The sequence below is a fragment of the Gopherus flavomarginatus genome, unplaced genomic scaffold (assembly GCF_025201925.1).
Source record: "Gopherus flavomarginatus isolate rGopFla2 unplaced genomic scaffold, rGopFla2.mat.asm mat_scaffold_2163_arrow_ctg1, whole genome shotgun sequence".
NCBI classification, from domain to species: domain Eukaryota; kingdom Metazoa; phylum Chordata; order Testudines; family Testudinidae; genus Gopherus; species Gopherus flavomarginatus.
Window position 1 is genome coordinate 24,454 of NW_026114828.1, and position 17,266 is coordinate 41,719.

Genomic DNA, 17,266 nt, shown 5'->3' on the forward strand with positions numbered 1-17,266 from the left:
AAGAACACTCGAATTGCCATACTGGTTCAGACCAATGATCCATCTAGCTCAGTCTCCTGTCTTCGAACTGTGGCCCATGCCAGATGCTTCAAAGGGAATGAATAGAACAGGCATCATCAGATGATCCATCCCCTGTCATCCACTCCAAGCTTCTTAGTCAGTAAAACAACCAGAGAGGGCTTAAAATAAATACAAGCAGTAACTCTGTTGAATAAGAAGCTGCCAATAAAGTAGAGCCCCATGATCCTGCATCGTAAACCTTGTAATTACATGGCGATGGCAAAGAAAGGGAAGGATCTTGTTATTTTTCTGAGCTGCCACATGTGTCCTGCTGAGTAATAAATAAAACCTGTGTCTATCTATCTTGTTTCTCCTTCCATAACCACTGCCCATTGGCTTTCCCTCTGCAGTGAACATCTACAGAAGAAATGTCCAACCTGACCATCGTGACTGATTTCCTTCTCCTGGGATTCTCTGACATGCGGGAAGAGCAGATTTTACACTTCCTGGTGTTTCTAGTGATTTACTTGGCAGCCCTGGTGGGGAATCTTCTCATCATCACTGTCATAGCCCTTGACCAGCACCTTCACATCCCCATGTACTTTTTCCTGGGCAACTTATCTTTCCTAGACCTCTGCTACATTTCAGTCACAGTCCCCAAGTCCATGGCTGACTCCCTAACCAACAACAGACTCATCTCTTTCTCTGGATGTGTCATCCAAGTCTTTCTGGTTGTAACTTTTACAGCAGCAGAACTGGCCTTTCTTACCGTGATGGCGTATGATCGCTACATTGCAATCTGCCGACCTCTACATTACAAGGTGACTATGAACAGAGGTGCATGTGCCCAGTTGGCAGTTGGTTCATGGATCAGCAGCATGATCTGCTCTGTATTACACACAACTAATACCTTTAGGTTACATTTCTGTGGGTCCAATGTTATCTCTCAGTTTTTCTGCGATATCCCACAGTTGCTAAAGATCTCTTGCTCTGATACATATGCTAATGTAATTGTCTTGATTGTCCTTGTGTCCCTTGTAGATGTGGTCTGTTTTGTATTGATAATTGTGTCCTACATTCACATCTTCTCCACGGTGATGAGAATCCCCTCTGAGCAGGGCAGGTACAAAGCCTTCTCCACCTGCATCCCTCACCTGGCTGTTTTTTGTTTATTTATCAGTACAGCATCATTTACGTACATGAGGCCCAGGTCGATGTCTTCAACATCTCTAGACTTGACGGCTGCTGTGTTGTATTGTGTGGTGCCACCACTAATGAATCCAATCATTTACAGTCTAAGAAACAAAGAGATAAAAGGGTCTCTATGGAAAATGATAGGCAGGATATTTTTTCTCAAGAGAAATGAACTCCTCACACTGAAGTCTTAGTGTCCACCTGGAATAAAGTAGTCCCATGTTGAACCTTATATAATAGCTCTGTCTGACTGACTTTGTTTGAGGACCAGCCTATGTTCATGTTAGGATCATTTTGCATTTTCTGATTTTGGCTGAGATTTTTTAAAATCTGAACTAAATATAGTCTAAAGCATCCTCAGGAGCCAAAGTCCTATTTTGAAACAAGACTCAGGCACTTTTGAAAATTTTACTCTTAGTTGCTGAAATCCCAATGAGTTTTCAATAGAATGTAGAGATCTAATTATCTTTTGGTCTCTTTGAAAATCCCAAGATGAGCTAATTGCAATTTTTCCATTTTCTAGTTTGAAATATCCACTTAAAATGAACTTTTTTATTTCAAAATGTCATTTCCAATGTTTTTTAAAAAAGTTCTTTTTATTTTCATTTCAAAATGGTAATTCCAAAAATTTATAAAAATGAAATATTTTGAACGGTCATTTTGACTTAAAATGTTATTTTAATATTATTTTAAGTCACACAGACAATTTGTGATGATTATTTTCATAGTTGTTTTGTAGATGTGTTGGTCCTAGGATATGAAAGAGACTAGGTGGGTGAGGTAATGTCTTTTACTGGATCAACTTCTATTGGTGGAAGAGACAAGTTTCCAAGAAGAACTGTGTAGCTCGAAAGCTTGTCTCTTCCACCAACAGAAGTTGATCTAATTCATAATGACATTTTTCATTTTCATCTGACATTTCTAAATGAAAGAATTTTCACTGGAACGTCTTCAGATTTTATTTTGTTAAAAAAAATAAAATTAGTATTTTTGGTTTTGACATTTCCCATTGAAAGTTTTAAGAACTTTTTATTCAGTGAAAATTTTTGATGTTTCTATTTTCACCCCATGTAAGATGAAAACAAACATCAAATACCAGAATTTCTCCCAGAAGTTTCTGTTTTACAATGACCTGTAAACCCCAGGCTTTTACACTAACAACATTTTCATTATGAAATTACAATGAGTGGCTAATGACTTCTCCATACCTCAGGAGAAAGGTCTGAGGAGGGAAAAGGGGCCAGTGGGGACAACCCGGCTGAGGTCTGCAGCTCGCCTTATTTGCACCTCTGCTCCAGCTTCTCCTCACCCCCCACAGGGGAGGTAGGCGTTTGTCTACAGATCTCTCCAGTTTATCCATTGAGCAATGAGACTCTTTTGACTAGGGCTGGGCAGAAAATGTCTTTTATTTCTTTAGAAAGTTTTGACTTCATGACAAACAGCCCCTCCTCACAACTTTCAACTGAATATGTAAATTTCTATTTGGAAATACCACTTCCGTGTCTCATGGGAGTTACAGTTCATGTGCCTCAACTCCCATTCTCAATGGAACAGGTTCCATGACTGGATAATATCTGCATCACAGGATTTCTTCTTCCTAAGCCATTGTGGTGCATCATTGGAGTCCCACAGCTGCAATGCATCATGTGGGGATGTAGTCTAGGCAGTGATTTTATTCCATAAAGAAGAATATGACCACAAGGTAAGCAAACTACATCTCTCAGAGGTAGCAGGCAATTTTTACAAAAAGATCTGCGTGGTTGAAAATTGAATTTACCATCAAAAAACAGATTTGACCAAAAAAAATCAACCAGTTTTACTTGTGACAGCTGCACAGAGAGACATTGACCAGAAGGTTTAGTGCTCCATTTTCTTCCCTCGGCCAGAATAACCATGGGAAGGCATTAGTCCTCTCCCTCATCCATGCAGCCAGAGGAGATTGGGGATTCTGAAAACAAAATGGGGTTCCTGCATGGCAGGACTAGCGCACATTGGCAAGGAGCAGGAGGATGTGGAAGAAATGTATCTAGCCACAATCTCTGCTTCTACGTGTTCTTTTGAAAAACAGAGAATACGTAGAAGCACAAATTGTGGCTATGACACTTTCATTTAGAATTTTGCACGTAACACCAAAATGGGGAGACACGAGGAGTTGTTCCTTACAGCTGCATTTGCTTTTCACAGTTATCAGGGGCAGCTCCAGGCACCAGCAATGCAAGCATCTGCTTGGGACAGCCCATTTGCAGGGGCAGCATGGGACAACAGGGGGCTCTGGGAGCTGTAGTTCCTTGGTTGGCTCTCTGCTAATAGAGCCAGCCCTGGAGCAGGGAAAGAACTACATTTCCCAGCATTCCCTTGGCCACTACCAACTGGAAAGGAAGGAGGGCAGCTTGCTGTGAGTGGAGAGTTGCACTGTGAATGTTAGGGAGACCATATTTTAACATTCAAAAAACAGGACAGTCCAAGGGGAGGGAAGCCCCAGGACAGTCCAGGGGGAGGGAAGCCCCACCCTGCCACCATCCACTCCCTCTGACTGCCTCCCACAGAAACCCCAACCCACCCACCATCCAACCCCCACCCCCGCTCCCTGTCCCCTGACCACCTGCTCCTGGGACCCCTGCCCCTAACTGCCCCCCAGGACTCCACCCCCTATCTAAGCACTGCTGGTCCTTGTCCCCTGATTGCCCCCTCCTGGGACCCCTGCCCCTAACTGCCCCTTGGGACCCCAACCCCCTATCTAAGCCTCCCTTCTCCTTGTCCCCAACTGCCCCCTCCTGAGACCCCCCCACCTCCCCCCAGGACCCCACCCCCTACCTGTCCCCTCACAAACCCCTGGGACTCCCATGCCTATCCAACCACTGCCTGTCCCCTGACTTCCCTCCCAAACCCCTGACCTATCTAACCCTCCTTCTCCCTGCCCCAGACTGCCCCCCCAACCTCCACGCCATCCAACTCCCCCCACTCCCTGTCCATTGACTGCCCCCCCGGAACCTCCTACCCCATTCTCCAACCCCCCAGGCCCCTTACCGTGCCACTCAGAGCAGCATGTCTGGCTCCGTGCAGCTCCAGATACGCTGCTGCATACATGCTGCTGTGCTCCCCCACGGAGCCCACAGCCCCTTCCCCACAAACACCCAGCACCTGCCTTCCAGATTTGAACAGCTCAAAATTCAGGAGTGCTCAAGCTCAGTTTGGGCAGCTGTTACTTCATTTCTCCCAGACCAAATATACTGGTCCACTGTAACTTGCTGTAGAAAAAGTAGGATAAAATTGAGCAAGAAATGCTTCCCAGTGGTTATTAGGGCTGGAATTGCTATTTTCAACAGCCATTGCCTTTTGTTTGTTTGTTTGTTTGTTTAAATAGTGCATTGGCAAATTCCCCATAGAAAGAAAGAGTGGAACGAAAGAATAATAAAGGCACCTCAACTTTTCCTCATTTATGGAGAGCAGTCTTATAATATGCATCCAGATATCCTCCAATCACACAAGCTGAAAATTGTTCCCCTTTACTGCAGCTCTGTAACCATATGGAAACCAATCCTGTCTGTGTTTTGTGCACATCCCAAATTCCTGCTGAATGACCTGCTCTGGGAGCGAGTTACCAATGACCCATGGCTGCGGCAGAAGGAGGGTGCAGGTGAGGGGGGGGAGAGCCCAGGGTTGGGGTGGCAGGAGGTGTGTGTGGGGGGCTCTGGTGGGGGGGAAGAGGGGAGCCCAGGGCTGGGGCGGCAGCGGGGTGGTGGGAGGTCACTGGTGGGAGGGAAAGGGGAAGCCCAGGGCTGGGACGGGGGGCAGCCAAAAATTTTTTTGCTTGGGGCGGCAAAACACCTAGAGCCGGCCCTGACAGCTGTCTGCCAATCCTAGAAGGAGGTCTGTAGGGTAAGGGGCTAAATGAATTCCGTGGGATTTAGGGTGAAAAATTTCAAAAGTGTGTAAATGATGTAGGAGCCTAGGTCCAATTGAAAGTTGGTGGGACTCTTAAATCATTTAGGGGCAGTTTTTTAAATCTATTTAGGTGCCCAGGGCCAAAGTTTTAAAGCTACTTAGGCACCTTGTGCAATTTTGAAAAACATCTAATAGTGTCAAATTGAAGCATTTTGTTTTGTCCCAAGAAAATTTGTTTAAACTTTCAGGCATTTTGACAAACGCCAAAGGATTCATAAAAAGTTGGAGGAGGAGCAGTGTTCATAGTGGAGTTGTCTCCCTTATAAGATTTAGCCCAGTTCTTAGGGCACATTTCTACAATGTGGGAGACAACGGTGCAAACATTGTTTCCTCATCAGGCAGAGGGGGGAATTTTACCTGTCTCCCACAGCCCAGGTGAGTGTCCTAACCTAACCGTTGCATCTGACGAAGTGAGTATTCACCCACGAAAGCTCATGCTCCAAAATGTCTGTTAGTCTATAAGGTGCCACAGGATTCTTTGCTGCTTTTACAGATCCAGACTAACACGGCTACCCCTCTGATACCTAACCACTGAGCTAAACTTTCAAGGGATGTGGAGCCTCCTTTAGCCATTTTGTGATAGCCCTCCTTCTCCTTGCTTTTGTCAAAATTCCTGAAATTCAAAACATTTGTGGGGGAAGAGAGGAAGGGCAGGATGAAAATAAAACAAAATGTTTTATTTTGTTTCAATTCTTTTTTTTTCCTATTCACCAATTTTTTTTAAAATGTCATTTCTCGTTTCATCTGAAATGATTCGTTATATTATTTTTCAAAATTGCCAATGGACTGAAAAATCCATTATTCAACCAGATCTATTTGTGACTTCAGTCAATGATTAGCATTCAACCTGTTTCTCATACAAGTAGCCTTTAATCATGCACAGTGTTCATTTGATTTCAAAAGAACTATTAGAGTGAATTAAGTATAGCAAGATCAGACACGATGATATGAAAAACGAGAGCTAGTAGCCCTTGTGATTTTTGGGGTGTTCTAAAACACCTTTAAGAGTTTAACAGGCCTGTTTTTGCATTTTAGTATTGTGACAGGGTCAGACCAGACGGCTACAGGAGAGTGCAGGAAGGAAGATATATTAGCTTCAACCTGTTTGGATCCAGGAAGTGGACGGGCTCTTAAGGACCTTCCCCAGCCTAAAGGGAGGATTCACAAGGTCTTGGATCTCAATTAGTTACGGGGAACAACTAAAGATATAACAGGTACAGGAGTGAGGTCACAGGGCTAAACCAAGAGAACCTGACAGGGACACCAAAGAGAGAACCCCAGAGAGCGCCCACTACTCCTCAAAGTCATCACAGGGGCCAGTGGACACTGCCCAGAAGAACTCTGCCAGATGCATGAGGCCGGGAGGAGCAGAAACAGGTCCCACAGTGGCAGAGCACCCCAGTCGTCCAGCATCTTCCTCCTGGTGTTGTAGATGGCTACTTTGGCGAGGGCCAGGAAGAGGTTGACAAGGAGGTCTCACGACTTAGTGGGGCCATGGATAGGGTGTGAAAATATAAACAGTGTGGGGAGAAATGCAGCCAGAACCTCAGCAAGAGGTTCTGGAGGAGCCAGAATAGGGGCTGCAACCTGGCACACTGCAGGCGCACATGCGCGATGGTCTCCTTCACACCGCAAAAGGGGCGGGTGTCCGGGATGGGGGTGAACTGTGCCAAGAACACGCCTGTGCTCACGGCTCCGCGAGGGAGTCACCAACAGATCTCTCCAACGGGCTTCGGAACCAGGGTGGAGTATAGGCTGGGCCACTGTGATTCCTGAACCTCCAGAGGTAGTAGGAGATCCCACCACTCCCTGACGGGGCTGGACCTAAGGGTGAGGGCATGAAGGATGTGGAGCATGAGCGTGTACAGATGTTTCCTTAGCATGGTCCAGAAACAAGCCAGCTGCAAATTGTGCAGCTGGCTTACGGTAAAGGTGTGGAATGGCTGGGTGGGTCTCTGGTGGAGGGACCTGATGAAAAGTTCTGGAGGGGCCGAAGGGACAATTAATAGTAGTATTTATGTATATCACGGCTGTGATTTCATGCCCTGTTCAAGATCACAGCCTTATTGTGATTGCCAGGGCTTGCACAACCAGGATGATATTATCCTGACTCAATGGCATTACAGTCTAAAGACATAAAGGAAAAAAGTGGGAAGAGAAACTGAGGCACAGAGAAGTGAGGTAATTTCCCCAGGCCACACAGTAGATACATGGCAGAGTGATGTCACAAATCTACATCTCCAGTGCCCAATACAGTAGACCTTGCCGCCTCAGGCTGGGAAGGAAGGAGAACAGAGCAGCTATACTATCTAAATGCAACTGCATGGCTGAATTGGGTCACTGAGGAGAACTTAGCATGTATATTGTACTGAATGATTCATATGCAGTGAGAAAGAAGCAGCTACATTGTATAAAGCGGGAAAGAAGTCGGCATAACATCTGAGGCTGCAAAGGGGCAGCTGTACTATATAAAGACCTCTAGGTGGCTGTAGAAAACAAGGAATACAAAAGGAGCAACTACAGGGGTAGTTTCTCAATTCTAGTAAACTGATGTAGCTCTGTTAATTTCAGTGGGGCTACGCCCATTTCCTGTAGCTGGGGATCTGGGCCATTGACTCCAGTGGAGCTATGGCCGAATCCCAGCAGCTGGGTCTGCCCCACTGATCCAAAGGAGCTACATCAATTTACACCAGAGGAGAATGTGGCCCCTAACTCCACTGAAGTTATGTCAATTTAAAGCAGATGGCAATCTGGTCCGTTATCTTCAATGGAGCAACCTTATTTTACACCAGTGGAGAACCTAGCCCATAATATTTGATTGGGGAGCAAAAGGAAAGGTTGCTAAATGGGCGGTTATACTACAAAGTGACCACCTGGGCTGAGCATATTGTCCAGTAGATATCAGCAGATGATACCTAATGTGAGAGATTTGCAGCAACCACTAGACGGCAGCATTGTTGTCAAGAACGAGTCATGGACAGCTAGTTCTTGAAGAAAAGGATGACTATTGGCAAGGGCTGTGCATTATAACCAACCATTATCCCTCAGAAAAGTAAACTATGCTTCATCACGATGGGAATCGTTTCCCCCCAGAGACTCATGAGGATGTTTCACTAAATGCAATTACATTTGGGTAAAAACAACTCAAGTCACACTGGGCATTGCTAAGAGCAGAGCTCTGGAGACACAAAATTGTCCATAATAATAATGGGTTGGGTTTAAAAGTTTGGGACTCATTTGTACTTATGAAAATCTTTGAACTGGGCAGGGAATAACAATCTCCCACAATAAAAAAGACGTGGCTCGACTTTTTCTTTCCTGAAAACACCATATAATTCAGGTCAATGTGGGACAGCTTTCCTCAGAAAACTTACTGATGGAAATGCTTCCCTCTGGGAACCAGATGTGGACAATATACTGTGATGCATAATTGCAATGGTTATATACACTATGCCAGAATGTTTACATTAATTGATGTGTGTACACACACAAATGTGCATGTGTATCCTTCTGCACAAACCACTATTCTCTTCTGCCTGGTTTCATACATTATGAAATTTGCTCCTTTTTACACTTTGTAGAACAGATTTTCTTCAGCTCAGGTGATGGCCAATACTTCCAAAGCCACAATAGTGTTGGTATCTGGCAACCAGGAAGGCTGGGGAAGGAAGCGAAGGGAAATAAGCACCCAAATCACAGTTGGATGAGGGTGCCTAACTCCCTTAATCTCTTAGAAAATCTCAGTCAGACTTCATATTTGGTCAAGGATTAGTTCCAACATTAGAGCCTCAGCTATGCAGTGTAATGATATTTCAGACTGAGAAGAGGGACTCAGTTCAAACATGTCTTCACAGCTGCTTTACCCTCCCTCCAACCTTGAATACTTGGTTGTGCACAAAGTATTTTCTGAGTGGTCTGCATTTTTGGAGGGGCTCTCTGCAGATAAAGCTGGGGGAACAATGGGAGAGGAGCATTTCATTCTGTAACCATGCCAAAAGTCTTCAAACACAGTTGGACAATAAGGGCCCCAATGATAAAAGTCTCTTCTCAAAATTCCTGCCTCTAAGTTCACAGGAATTTTTTCAGCCCCAGTGTTGTGAAATCCTGAGTGATGCTGGGAAAGTGGAAAGGCCCAGGCAAAGAGATAGTTAAAAAATCCAGTTAAGTTTGTAGGCAATCTTCACAATTCTGCTGAGATCTGGGCTAAGATATTCGAAATGACCTAAAGAAATTAGGCACTGATCTGCCAGTGGGAGCTGGGTGCCAAACATCCATAGGTTGTTGTGAAAATGACAGCCTAGATCATGCCTAAATTCCGCAGCACAACTTTTCTGAAGATCCGCTTCACCTCTTTGTTCCTCAGACTGCAGATGATAGGGTGGAAAGTTTCTGGTAGGCCCCCTTTAACCTGTGTTCTTGTTATTAAGGACTCAGCTCCTTCCCAGAGTTACATTTGTTGAGCTCAGATGGTGGCGTCCCAAATGCCCTAACGAAAGTCCCTGTGTCCATTGCAATCACTTGGGCTTCTCTGATTTATTAGAAGACATGCTCGCTATACCATGTGGGTTGTGAGTTCTAAGTTTAATTCCTATGTCTGCAGCAGACTCACTGAATGAAATTGGCCCCATTCACTTCTCCCTGAGTGCTTCACTCTGTGCATTGTCTTGTTATAAGCAGTACTGAGGAGAGAAATCTGGGACATCAAACCTTCCACCTCCTAAGCCCACATCACGAGAAGGGCCTTTTCTTTCCAGACATTTCCTATCCGAATAGTGCCTAGAGCAATCACTCAGGTGCCCAAACTCCTCCCGTTGAAGTCAAGGGGTATTATGCCACATCTCATCTTTCATGACTTGAAATTGTTCTGCGGGATCCTTGTTGTTCAGACCTGCAGTAGTTTCCTGATAGGTGACATTGTCATATGTTGGCCAGACTGTGTGTGTTGTGAGTTCTAAATTTAATTCCTGGGCCTGCTGCAGACCCCTTGGATGAATTTGGCCCCGTTCACTTCTCCCTGAGTGCTTCACTCTGTGCATTCTCCTGTTATAAGCAGTACTGAGGAGAGAAATCCAGGGCAACAAACCTTCCCCTCCTAAGCCCACATCACAAGAAGGGCCTTTTCTTTCCAGACATTTCCTACCTGAACAGTGCCTTTAGCAATCGCTCAGGCACCCAAACTCCTCCCTTTGAAGCCAAGGGGTATTAGGCCACATCTCATCTATTGTGACTTGAAATTGTTCCCCGAGATCATTGTTGTTAGGACCTGCAGTAGTTTCCTGATAGGTGACACCTGCCGTATGGCCATGCCAAGGGTAGAGCTGGTTATGGGCTAAAGACACCTCTGCCTACTCTCTGGTCTCTCTGAAAGCACCCACGTCAGGTGTTGAGCCTCATGCCCTCATCTGATTCAGGGAAGAATCTCATACTCCTTCCACTCTCAGACCAGGATCTAGTTACCCTATCCTGCATATATGCCACATACCAACCACTTATTACCCTGCAGCTCCAGCTGGGCTTGGCACAAGTGACCAGTGACATTGACCAACACCCACCTTAAAACAAAATGTATTTTTTTAGCAATTGGAACAAACATTTAAAAATAGATTTCAAAGCAACAAACAACCTACACACATCTAATCAGAGGGCTTCAGCTGGTTGCCTGCAGGTGTCAAGTAGGACTTTTTTCCCCAATGCACAATTGGTCTGATGGATTCTGTTTCTCCCCTCACCTTCATTTAAAGCATGAGATATTGGCCTCAGCTGGAGCTAGGGCACTGGATGGGGTGGGTCAGTGCTGTGAGGTGGGCCAGAGAATCCTTTTTTCTAGCTGCCTGGCTGGTGGGTCTGGCTTTCATTCTCCAAGCACTACTGATCACCCGATTTCAGGTGAAGAAGGAATCTCCCTAGATCAGATTGTCAGGCACCTTGTGGATTTTGCAGACTGCCCTGTTGCTTTTCCTCTGGGCTTTTTAATGCAGTTGTGATTTCTAGTCCCTTCTCCAGAAATTAACCCCTTCCGCTTGTGATCATTACTTGAGCCTAGATGCACATTGGCCGGATTTCTGTCACCATTCCCCATAGGACCTAGTTTAAAGCTCTCCTTATCAGGTTAACCAGACAATGTCCAAAGGTGTTCTTCCCACTATTTGATAGATGGAGCCCATCCCTGCACGGTAATCCTCTTTCGTGGTACATCAGCTCCTTGTTAAAGAAGCCAAAGCCTTCTCTCCAACACCACCTGCGTAGCCACACATTATCTTCCATGAGTCAATGGTCCATGCCCGGGCCTTTTCCTTCAACAAGAAGGATGGATGAGAACATCACTTGCACTCCAAACACTTTTATCCCAAAGCCACATAGTCTGCAGTGATCTGCTCAAGGTCACTCTTGGCAGTATTGTTGGTGCCCACGTGGATGAGTAGGAAGGAGTAACAGACAAAGGGCTTGACGAGTCTTGGCAGACTCTCAGTCACATCCTGAATTCTAGCTCCAGGCAAGAAGCACACTTCTCAGAACTCCCGATCCAGATGGATGACTCTGTTCCCCGTAGGAAGGAGTCTCCAATCATCACCACCCTTTTCCTCCTCTTGGGAGTGGTGGTCATGGAATCCCCACCCTTAGGACAACGCCTTCTGGTCTATGGGGTATCCTTCTGATCCCTTCCCTCAGATGACCGGGAAGGAGGGAGTATGAGCTGGTGAACCCAGAGTCTATCTCCAAAAGACAGAGAAGGAGAGTAGGAAGGAGTCCAGGGAAATACCTGCTCGGTGTGGGAGCAAGCAGACTCTAGTTGCAAGCCTCAGGGTCCCTGGGCTGGAACCCAGAGTAGTGGGTAGGCCCGAGTTCCCCAACCAACTGCTGGTAAAGTGGCACAGGACCTGGCCTTGGAGCAGAAGACTGTCTGGAGCGATATGGGGACAATTGATCCATTGGGACATTGATACCCTGGAAGAGATGGACTGTGCGCTGCCCTAGCCGGAGGACTGAGTCACGGAGAGAGAGTTCTGAAGAGTGAGGGAGGACATGCTGTGAGCAACCGTCAGAAGTGGGATGTCAGACCTGAGTGGAGCTAATCCAAGACATACCCACAAAGAGACACCCAGTGGTGAGTTATCCCCTTGACAGAGGGGTTTCCCTCTTGTATTACAAGAAAGAAGTGACCCCACCCAACTCACAATCTCTCAGAAAACCAAGAAGCTCCTGGGGCCTCACCTGGTCTCAGTGTCTCTCCATGACTCTGTCTCCCACTCCCAGGGAAAAAAATGGGGGTTTTGAATGCTCCCACCCTCTCTGCATGTTCCCAATTACCACTTGTTCATGGTGTCTTTCAGATAGGACCCAGCTGTGAAATCTTCCTTCTGTCTCAGTCAACTTTTTCCCAGTTGGCCAGTGCTTTTGGCCAAGCCATGTATGCCCCCCAGCTTGAATGCCCCATTGTTTGGCTGCTTGGACACATTCATCTTTAATGCCTTGCAATCACTGGTTTTGTGACTATCTGTAGCTTGTGGATGAGGATGTTGGAACTGTCTGGAACATACTTAGCACATAAATCACATTTTGGAATACCGATTCATAACTATTACACACACACACTCACCAACATTCATGACAGCTGGAATATGGGGGATTTTCTGTGGAAAGCTTCAATTTTTGTCAAGAAATTAAAAACAATAAAACTTGTTTTCTTTTGGTTTTGGACAAGCAAAAACCAAAGATATTAATCTGAAAACCAAATATTTTTGGATAAAAACCAAACTGTTTTACTGAAAACAAAAATAATAAATATCTGGGTTTTTAAATTTTCAGTCAAAAAAAATCTTTGTGTATGTTTACGACAGACCTGCTGGCTGATTTACACATTTCACTGGACGATCTTCAACCAGGAGGCAGACCTGACTAATTGATTTCTGCTGGGAACCGGATTATGAGAATCCGCACCTCTGAGCCTGGGATGGAAGCACAAAACTAAGCATCTCACATCTATGATGTGCATGATGATGACCAGGGAAGCCAGGAACTGACACAAAGACACAGAACAATATAATAGACATAGAGACACTTTCAGTGTTGAGGAAACACAACCGATGCTCTGCACATGGTGATCCTGGCTCCCAGCCCTGAGCTCAACCCATGAAGTCCTCCTGCCTCTCAGTCTTTGGTCTCACTTGTTGAGTTTCATGAAACAACAGAAACTCCCAGAGAAGTTAACTTTTGTCTTTGAGCCTCTGCTTCTGAGCCCGAACAGGGCTCCAGGGAATGACTCACCAACCATCCTTAGAGAACAGACATGGATAAATCTTCTGCCCACAGCACCAACCCTTTGTTGCCAGAGACACCCAGAGCCAGCCAGGCAGCTCATAGGCAGCGAGCAAGAGGTTTGTGTTTATTGATATTCAGTCTCAGTGAGAACAATGAAAGGACTCTTCAGTAGCTGAGCATTTGGCATCCAGATACTACAGTGATTGGGGCATTAGTTTTAGACAGATAGATTAGACAGAAGCTTCAACGATAATTCCTTTTGCGACCAGCAGTTTCCTGAAGTTGGAAATCAAACACAACATCAGCTGGGTGAAAGCCACACTTCTCAGCACAGTAAATTGACTGCTGTCATAAATCCCTGAGGTTTTTAAGGGGTTGAATTTAACCATACAAATGTGAATTGAAATGTCACATTTAACTGTGAATTAAATCAACCTGGTATAACTAATTTCATTGTACCCAGAGACAAACTCATTTAGATAATTTTTATCTTTTTTACATAATTTAAGAGGCGGGATCTGAATGGAGATTTTGGTCCCAATTTCTGCACTGCCAGTGTCTTCATCAGAATAAGAGAGCAATCCACCCCAGAATTGCCCAGTGGTTAAAGTTCTCAGCTAGGATGTGAGAGAACCAGCTTCATGTCTCTCCTCTCAATCAGGCAGGTCAGGAACACAAAGGCTATGTCTTCACAGTGATAAACGCCCCACAGAATGGCTGTGGCTGGCAGCTGCAGGTTTTTTATTGCCGTGTAGACATAGCCAAGCTGCCCACATCCCAGGTGAGTGCTCCAGCTGTTATGCAGCAAGTGGGTCAATGGGTCTCTCTCTTTTTTTTGTTTTGTGAAAAAAAAGAAACAGTCTCATTTTCATTGCACATCACAACAAAATCAAACGTTTGGAATTCTCATTTTCTGGCCAGCCCTAGCTCTGCCATGTCAGGATGTTGTCTAACTATAGGCATATCACTTCATGTCTTAGTGCCTCACTATTCACAGAGTCATAGATTCCAAGGCCAGAAGGGAACATTGTGATTATCTAGTGCAGTGGTTCCCAAACTTGTTCGCTGCTTGTGCAGGGAAAGCCCCTGGTGGGCCAGGCCGGTTTGTATACCTGTCATGTCCGAGTCGCTTCCAGCAGCTGCCATTGGACATAGGACAAGAAGCAATGGGCTTAAATTGCAGCAAGGGCGGATTAGGTTAGACATTATGAAAAACTTTCTAACTGTCAGGGTAGTTAAACAATGGAATAAATTGCGTAGGGAGGTTGTGGAATCTCCATCATTGGAGATTTTTAAAGAGCAGGTTAGACAAACACCTGTCAAGGATAGTCTAGATAATACATGAGTTCAGGGGATGGGACTGGATGACCTCTCAAGGTCCCCTCCAGTCCTACTATTCTATGACTTTGTCAAGAAAATGGCAGATTAAATTCAATGTTAAGAAATGCAAAGTAATGCACTCTGGAAAACATAATTCCATCTATTCATACAAAGTGATGGGGTCCAAATAAGCTGTTACCATTAAAAATAATAATCTTAAAGTCATTGTGGATAGTTCTCTGAAAACATCTGCTCAATGTGCAGCAGCAGACACAAACACTAACAGAAGGTGAGGAACCATTAGGAAAGGGATAGATAATAAATTAGAAAATATCTTAATGCCATTATATAAATCCATGATCCACTCACACCTTGAGTACTGTGTGCAGTTCTGCTCACTCTATCTCAGAAAAGATATAATAGAATGGGAAAAAATATGGAGAAGGGCAACAAAAATTATTAGGCTTGTGGAACTGTTTCCATGCCCTGACAGCACCTGCTGGATTGGGCCCTGCAGGTGAGATAGGCAGAGAAACATCTAGTTTGAGGTCCTACTGGGTCTGAGATGTAAACCTGGATGCCAAGACTGAGGCAACTCCTCGGCCTGCTCACTAGTAGATTTTTAGACGCTCAGAGGACTTTACCAGTGGAAAGTTAGGCACCTAGGCCCAGATGTTTAAAGGTATTTAGACGCCTAATGGGATTTTAAAATGCACCTGGTAGCCTAACACCCACTGAAACCAATGAATTTTACACACCTAGAGACTTTTGATAATCCCACCCAGTACCTAAATATATTTAACAATCTGGCCCCTAACCCCGAAGGATTGTAGCCATCTATGGGGTAAGGGAGCAGCTGAATGGGGGTTTTGTGATTTCCAGTAGGGCACAAATACTGGACTGAACTGCCTAAAATAGCATTTAGGGACCTAACACCCTTTGTGAGTTAAGGCCTTAAGAACATAACACTGGCCATATCGGGTCAGACCAATGATCAATCTAGCTTAGTCTCCTGTCTTCCGACTGTGGCCTGTGCCAGGTGCTTCAAAGGGAATAAACAGATCAGGCATCATCAGCTGATCCATCCCCTTTCATCCACTCCCAGCTTCTTAGTCAGTAAAATAATCAGAGGGGGCTTAAAATAAACAAAAGCAATAGGTCTGTTGAATAAGAAGCTGTCAAAAAAGTAAAGCCCCATGAACCTGCATTTATGTTCTCACATGTGCCCTGTTTATCAATGCCCTAACATTTAATTGAAATAGGAAACTTACTGTGCTGGTCGTTGTGGACTTTTCCTCAACTTCTGATGCATTTGATCCTCCTCTATTAGAGAGATAATGTTCAAATAATCCTATCGGTCTATCATGCCCCTATCACCATATTATCCAGAAGCTGTTTCCTGAGTTGCTGGTCTCTTTGCAGTTCCTGGCAGACAGCAGACTCCACAGATGCATGCTGCCTGCTTCCCTCCTTGGACAGGTTTGGCTGAGAGGTGATGGACTAAATGGGATCAGAGACTGAAAGCCTCTTTCAGCTCTACAGCTGATCCTGGTTTGTGCAGGCACCAGATATGGTCACACTGTAGGATGTCCCTGTTCTGGGGCTAAATAGATGAATCTGGTCTCCAGGGCTGTGAGCCCAGCTCTGATCTCACCTCTGGAGCAAACCACCCTGACAACCTGCCCTAGATGAACCTAACCTCAGGTAACCAGCACCCTCCCTGGATCTCACACAATGGCAGCATCCCCGAAAGGACCCTTGGCTAAAAATCAGGGCAAGCTGAGGTTCAAAGGCTATTCCAAAGGAGTTGCAGAATAAAATATATATTTATCATACAGACATGTGACCTACAATTGCTGAGAGCCTAGTGGCACCAGAAGCTCAGCTGGCCTAAAATAGCCTGTTCCTTCATTAACTCCACATAATTACCTCTGAGTGAGCGGAGATTTCCCCCATTCCCTTTTCTCCTGCATTGCATCAGCAGCTCTTGGAGTACAGCCACCAGGGGAACCCACTGCTCAGGTTTGCTGGGCTAATTGAATTAGGTCATTAAGAGGTACCCAAAGCAAACACTACAAACTAAGAACCATGTCCACACTGGCGTAGTTAGGGCTATTTTTGCCAATGGGGGATCTGGCCCTTTGATTTCAATGGAGCAATGGCTGATTTACACCAGCTGGGGATCTAGCCTGTTACACAGTTTCAAATTCATATTCTTTGCCTGTGAGCTTTTAAACCAAAGACGAGAAAAAATTATGAACCCATCTGCACTTTCTTAGTTCTTTGTTCCATGGGTTTAATTGCAAGTGTGCAACTTTTAATATTAAGGTGCGATTCATTCCCACTAGGGACAGAACTTTGGAGGAATTCACTGTTGCTAAGACTTTCTGTATCTGAGCTTTCACTTCTATTGGGATGAATGGCCCAACTGTATTGCTTGCTTGCTTGCTTTCTTAGCAATTCCATTTTTTTTCTTACTGCATTCAACACTATAATAAAAGGCTCATTAGGCTGCAGGTGCAAAGCTGCATGACATTTAAAAATGTTT

The 17,266-nt window shown here is 45.0% G+C and overlaps 1 protein-coding gene across 1 annotated transcript; it reads left to right on the forward strand.

Moving 5' to 3' along the window:
- The first annotated feature begins 426 nt into the window (after positions 1 to 426).
- LOC127042078 (olfactory receptor 14A16-like) lies at positions 427 to 1,388 on the forward strand. Its single transcript, XM_050935731.1, has one exon. It carries the CDS (start codon positions 429 to 431, stop codon positions 1,386 to 1,388), a length of 960 nt encoding a protein of 319 aa, XP_050791688.1. The 5' UTR covers positions 427 to 428.
- Positions 1,389 to 17,266: the final 15,878 nt, after the last annotated feature.

Bases quoted from the DNA above. Each gene is read 5' to 3' on its own strand.
- LOC127042078 (XM_050935731.1), top strand. From the start codon at position 429: ATGTCCAACCTGACCATCGTGACTGATTTCCTTCTCCTGGGATTCTCT.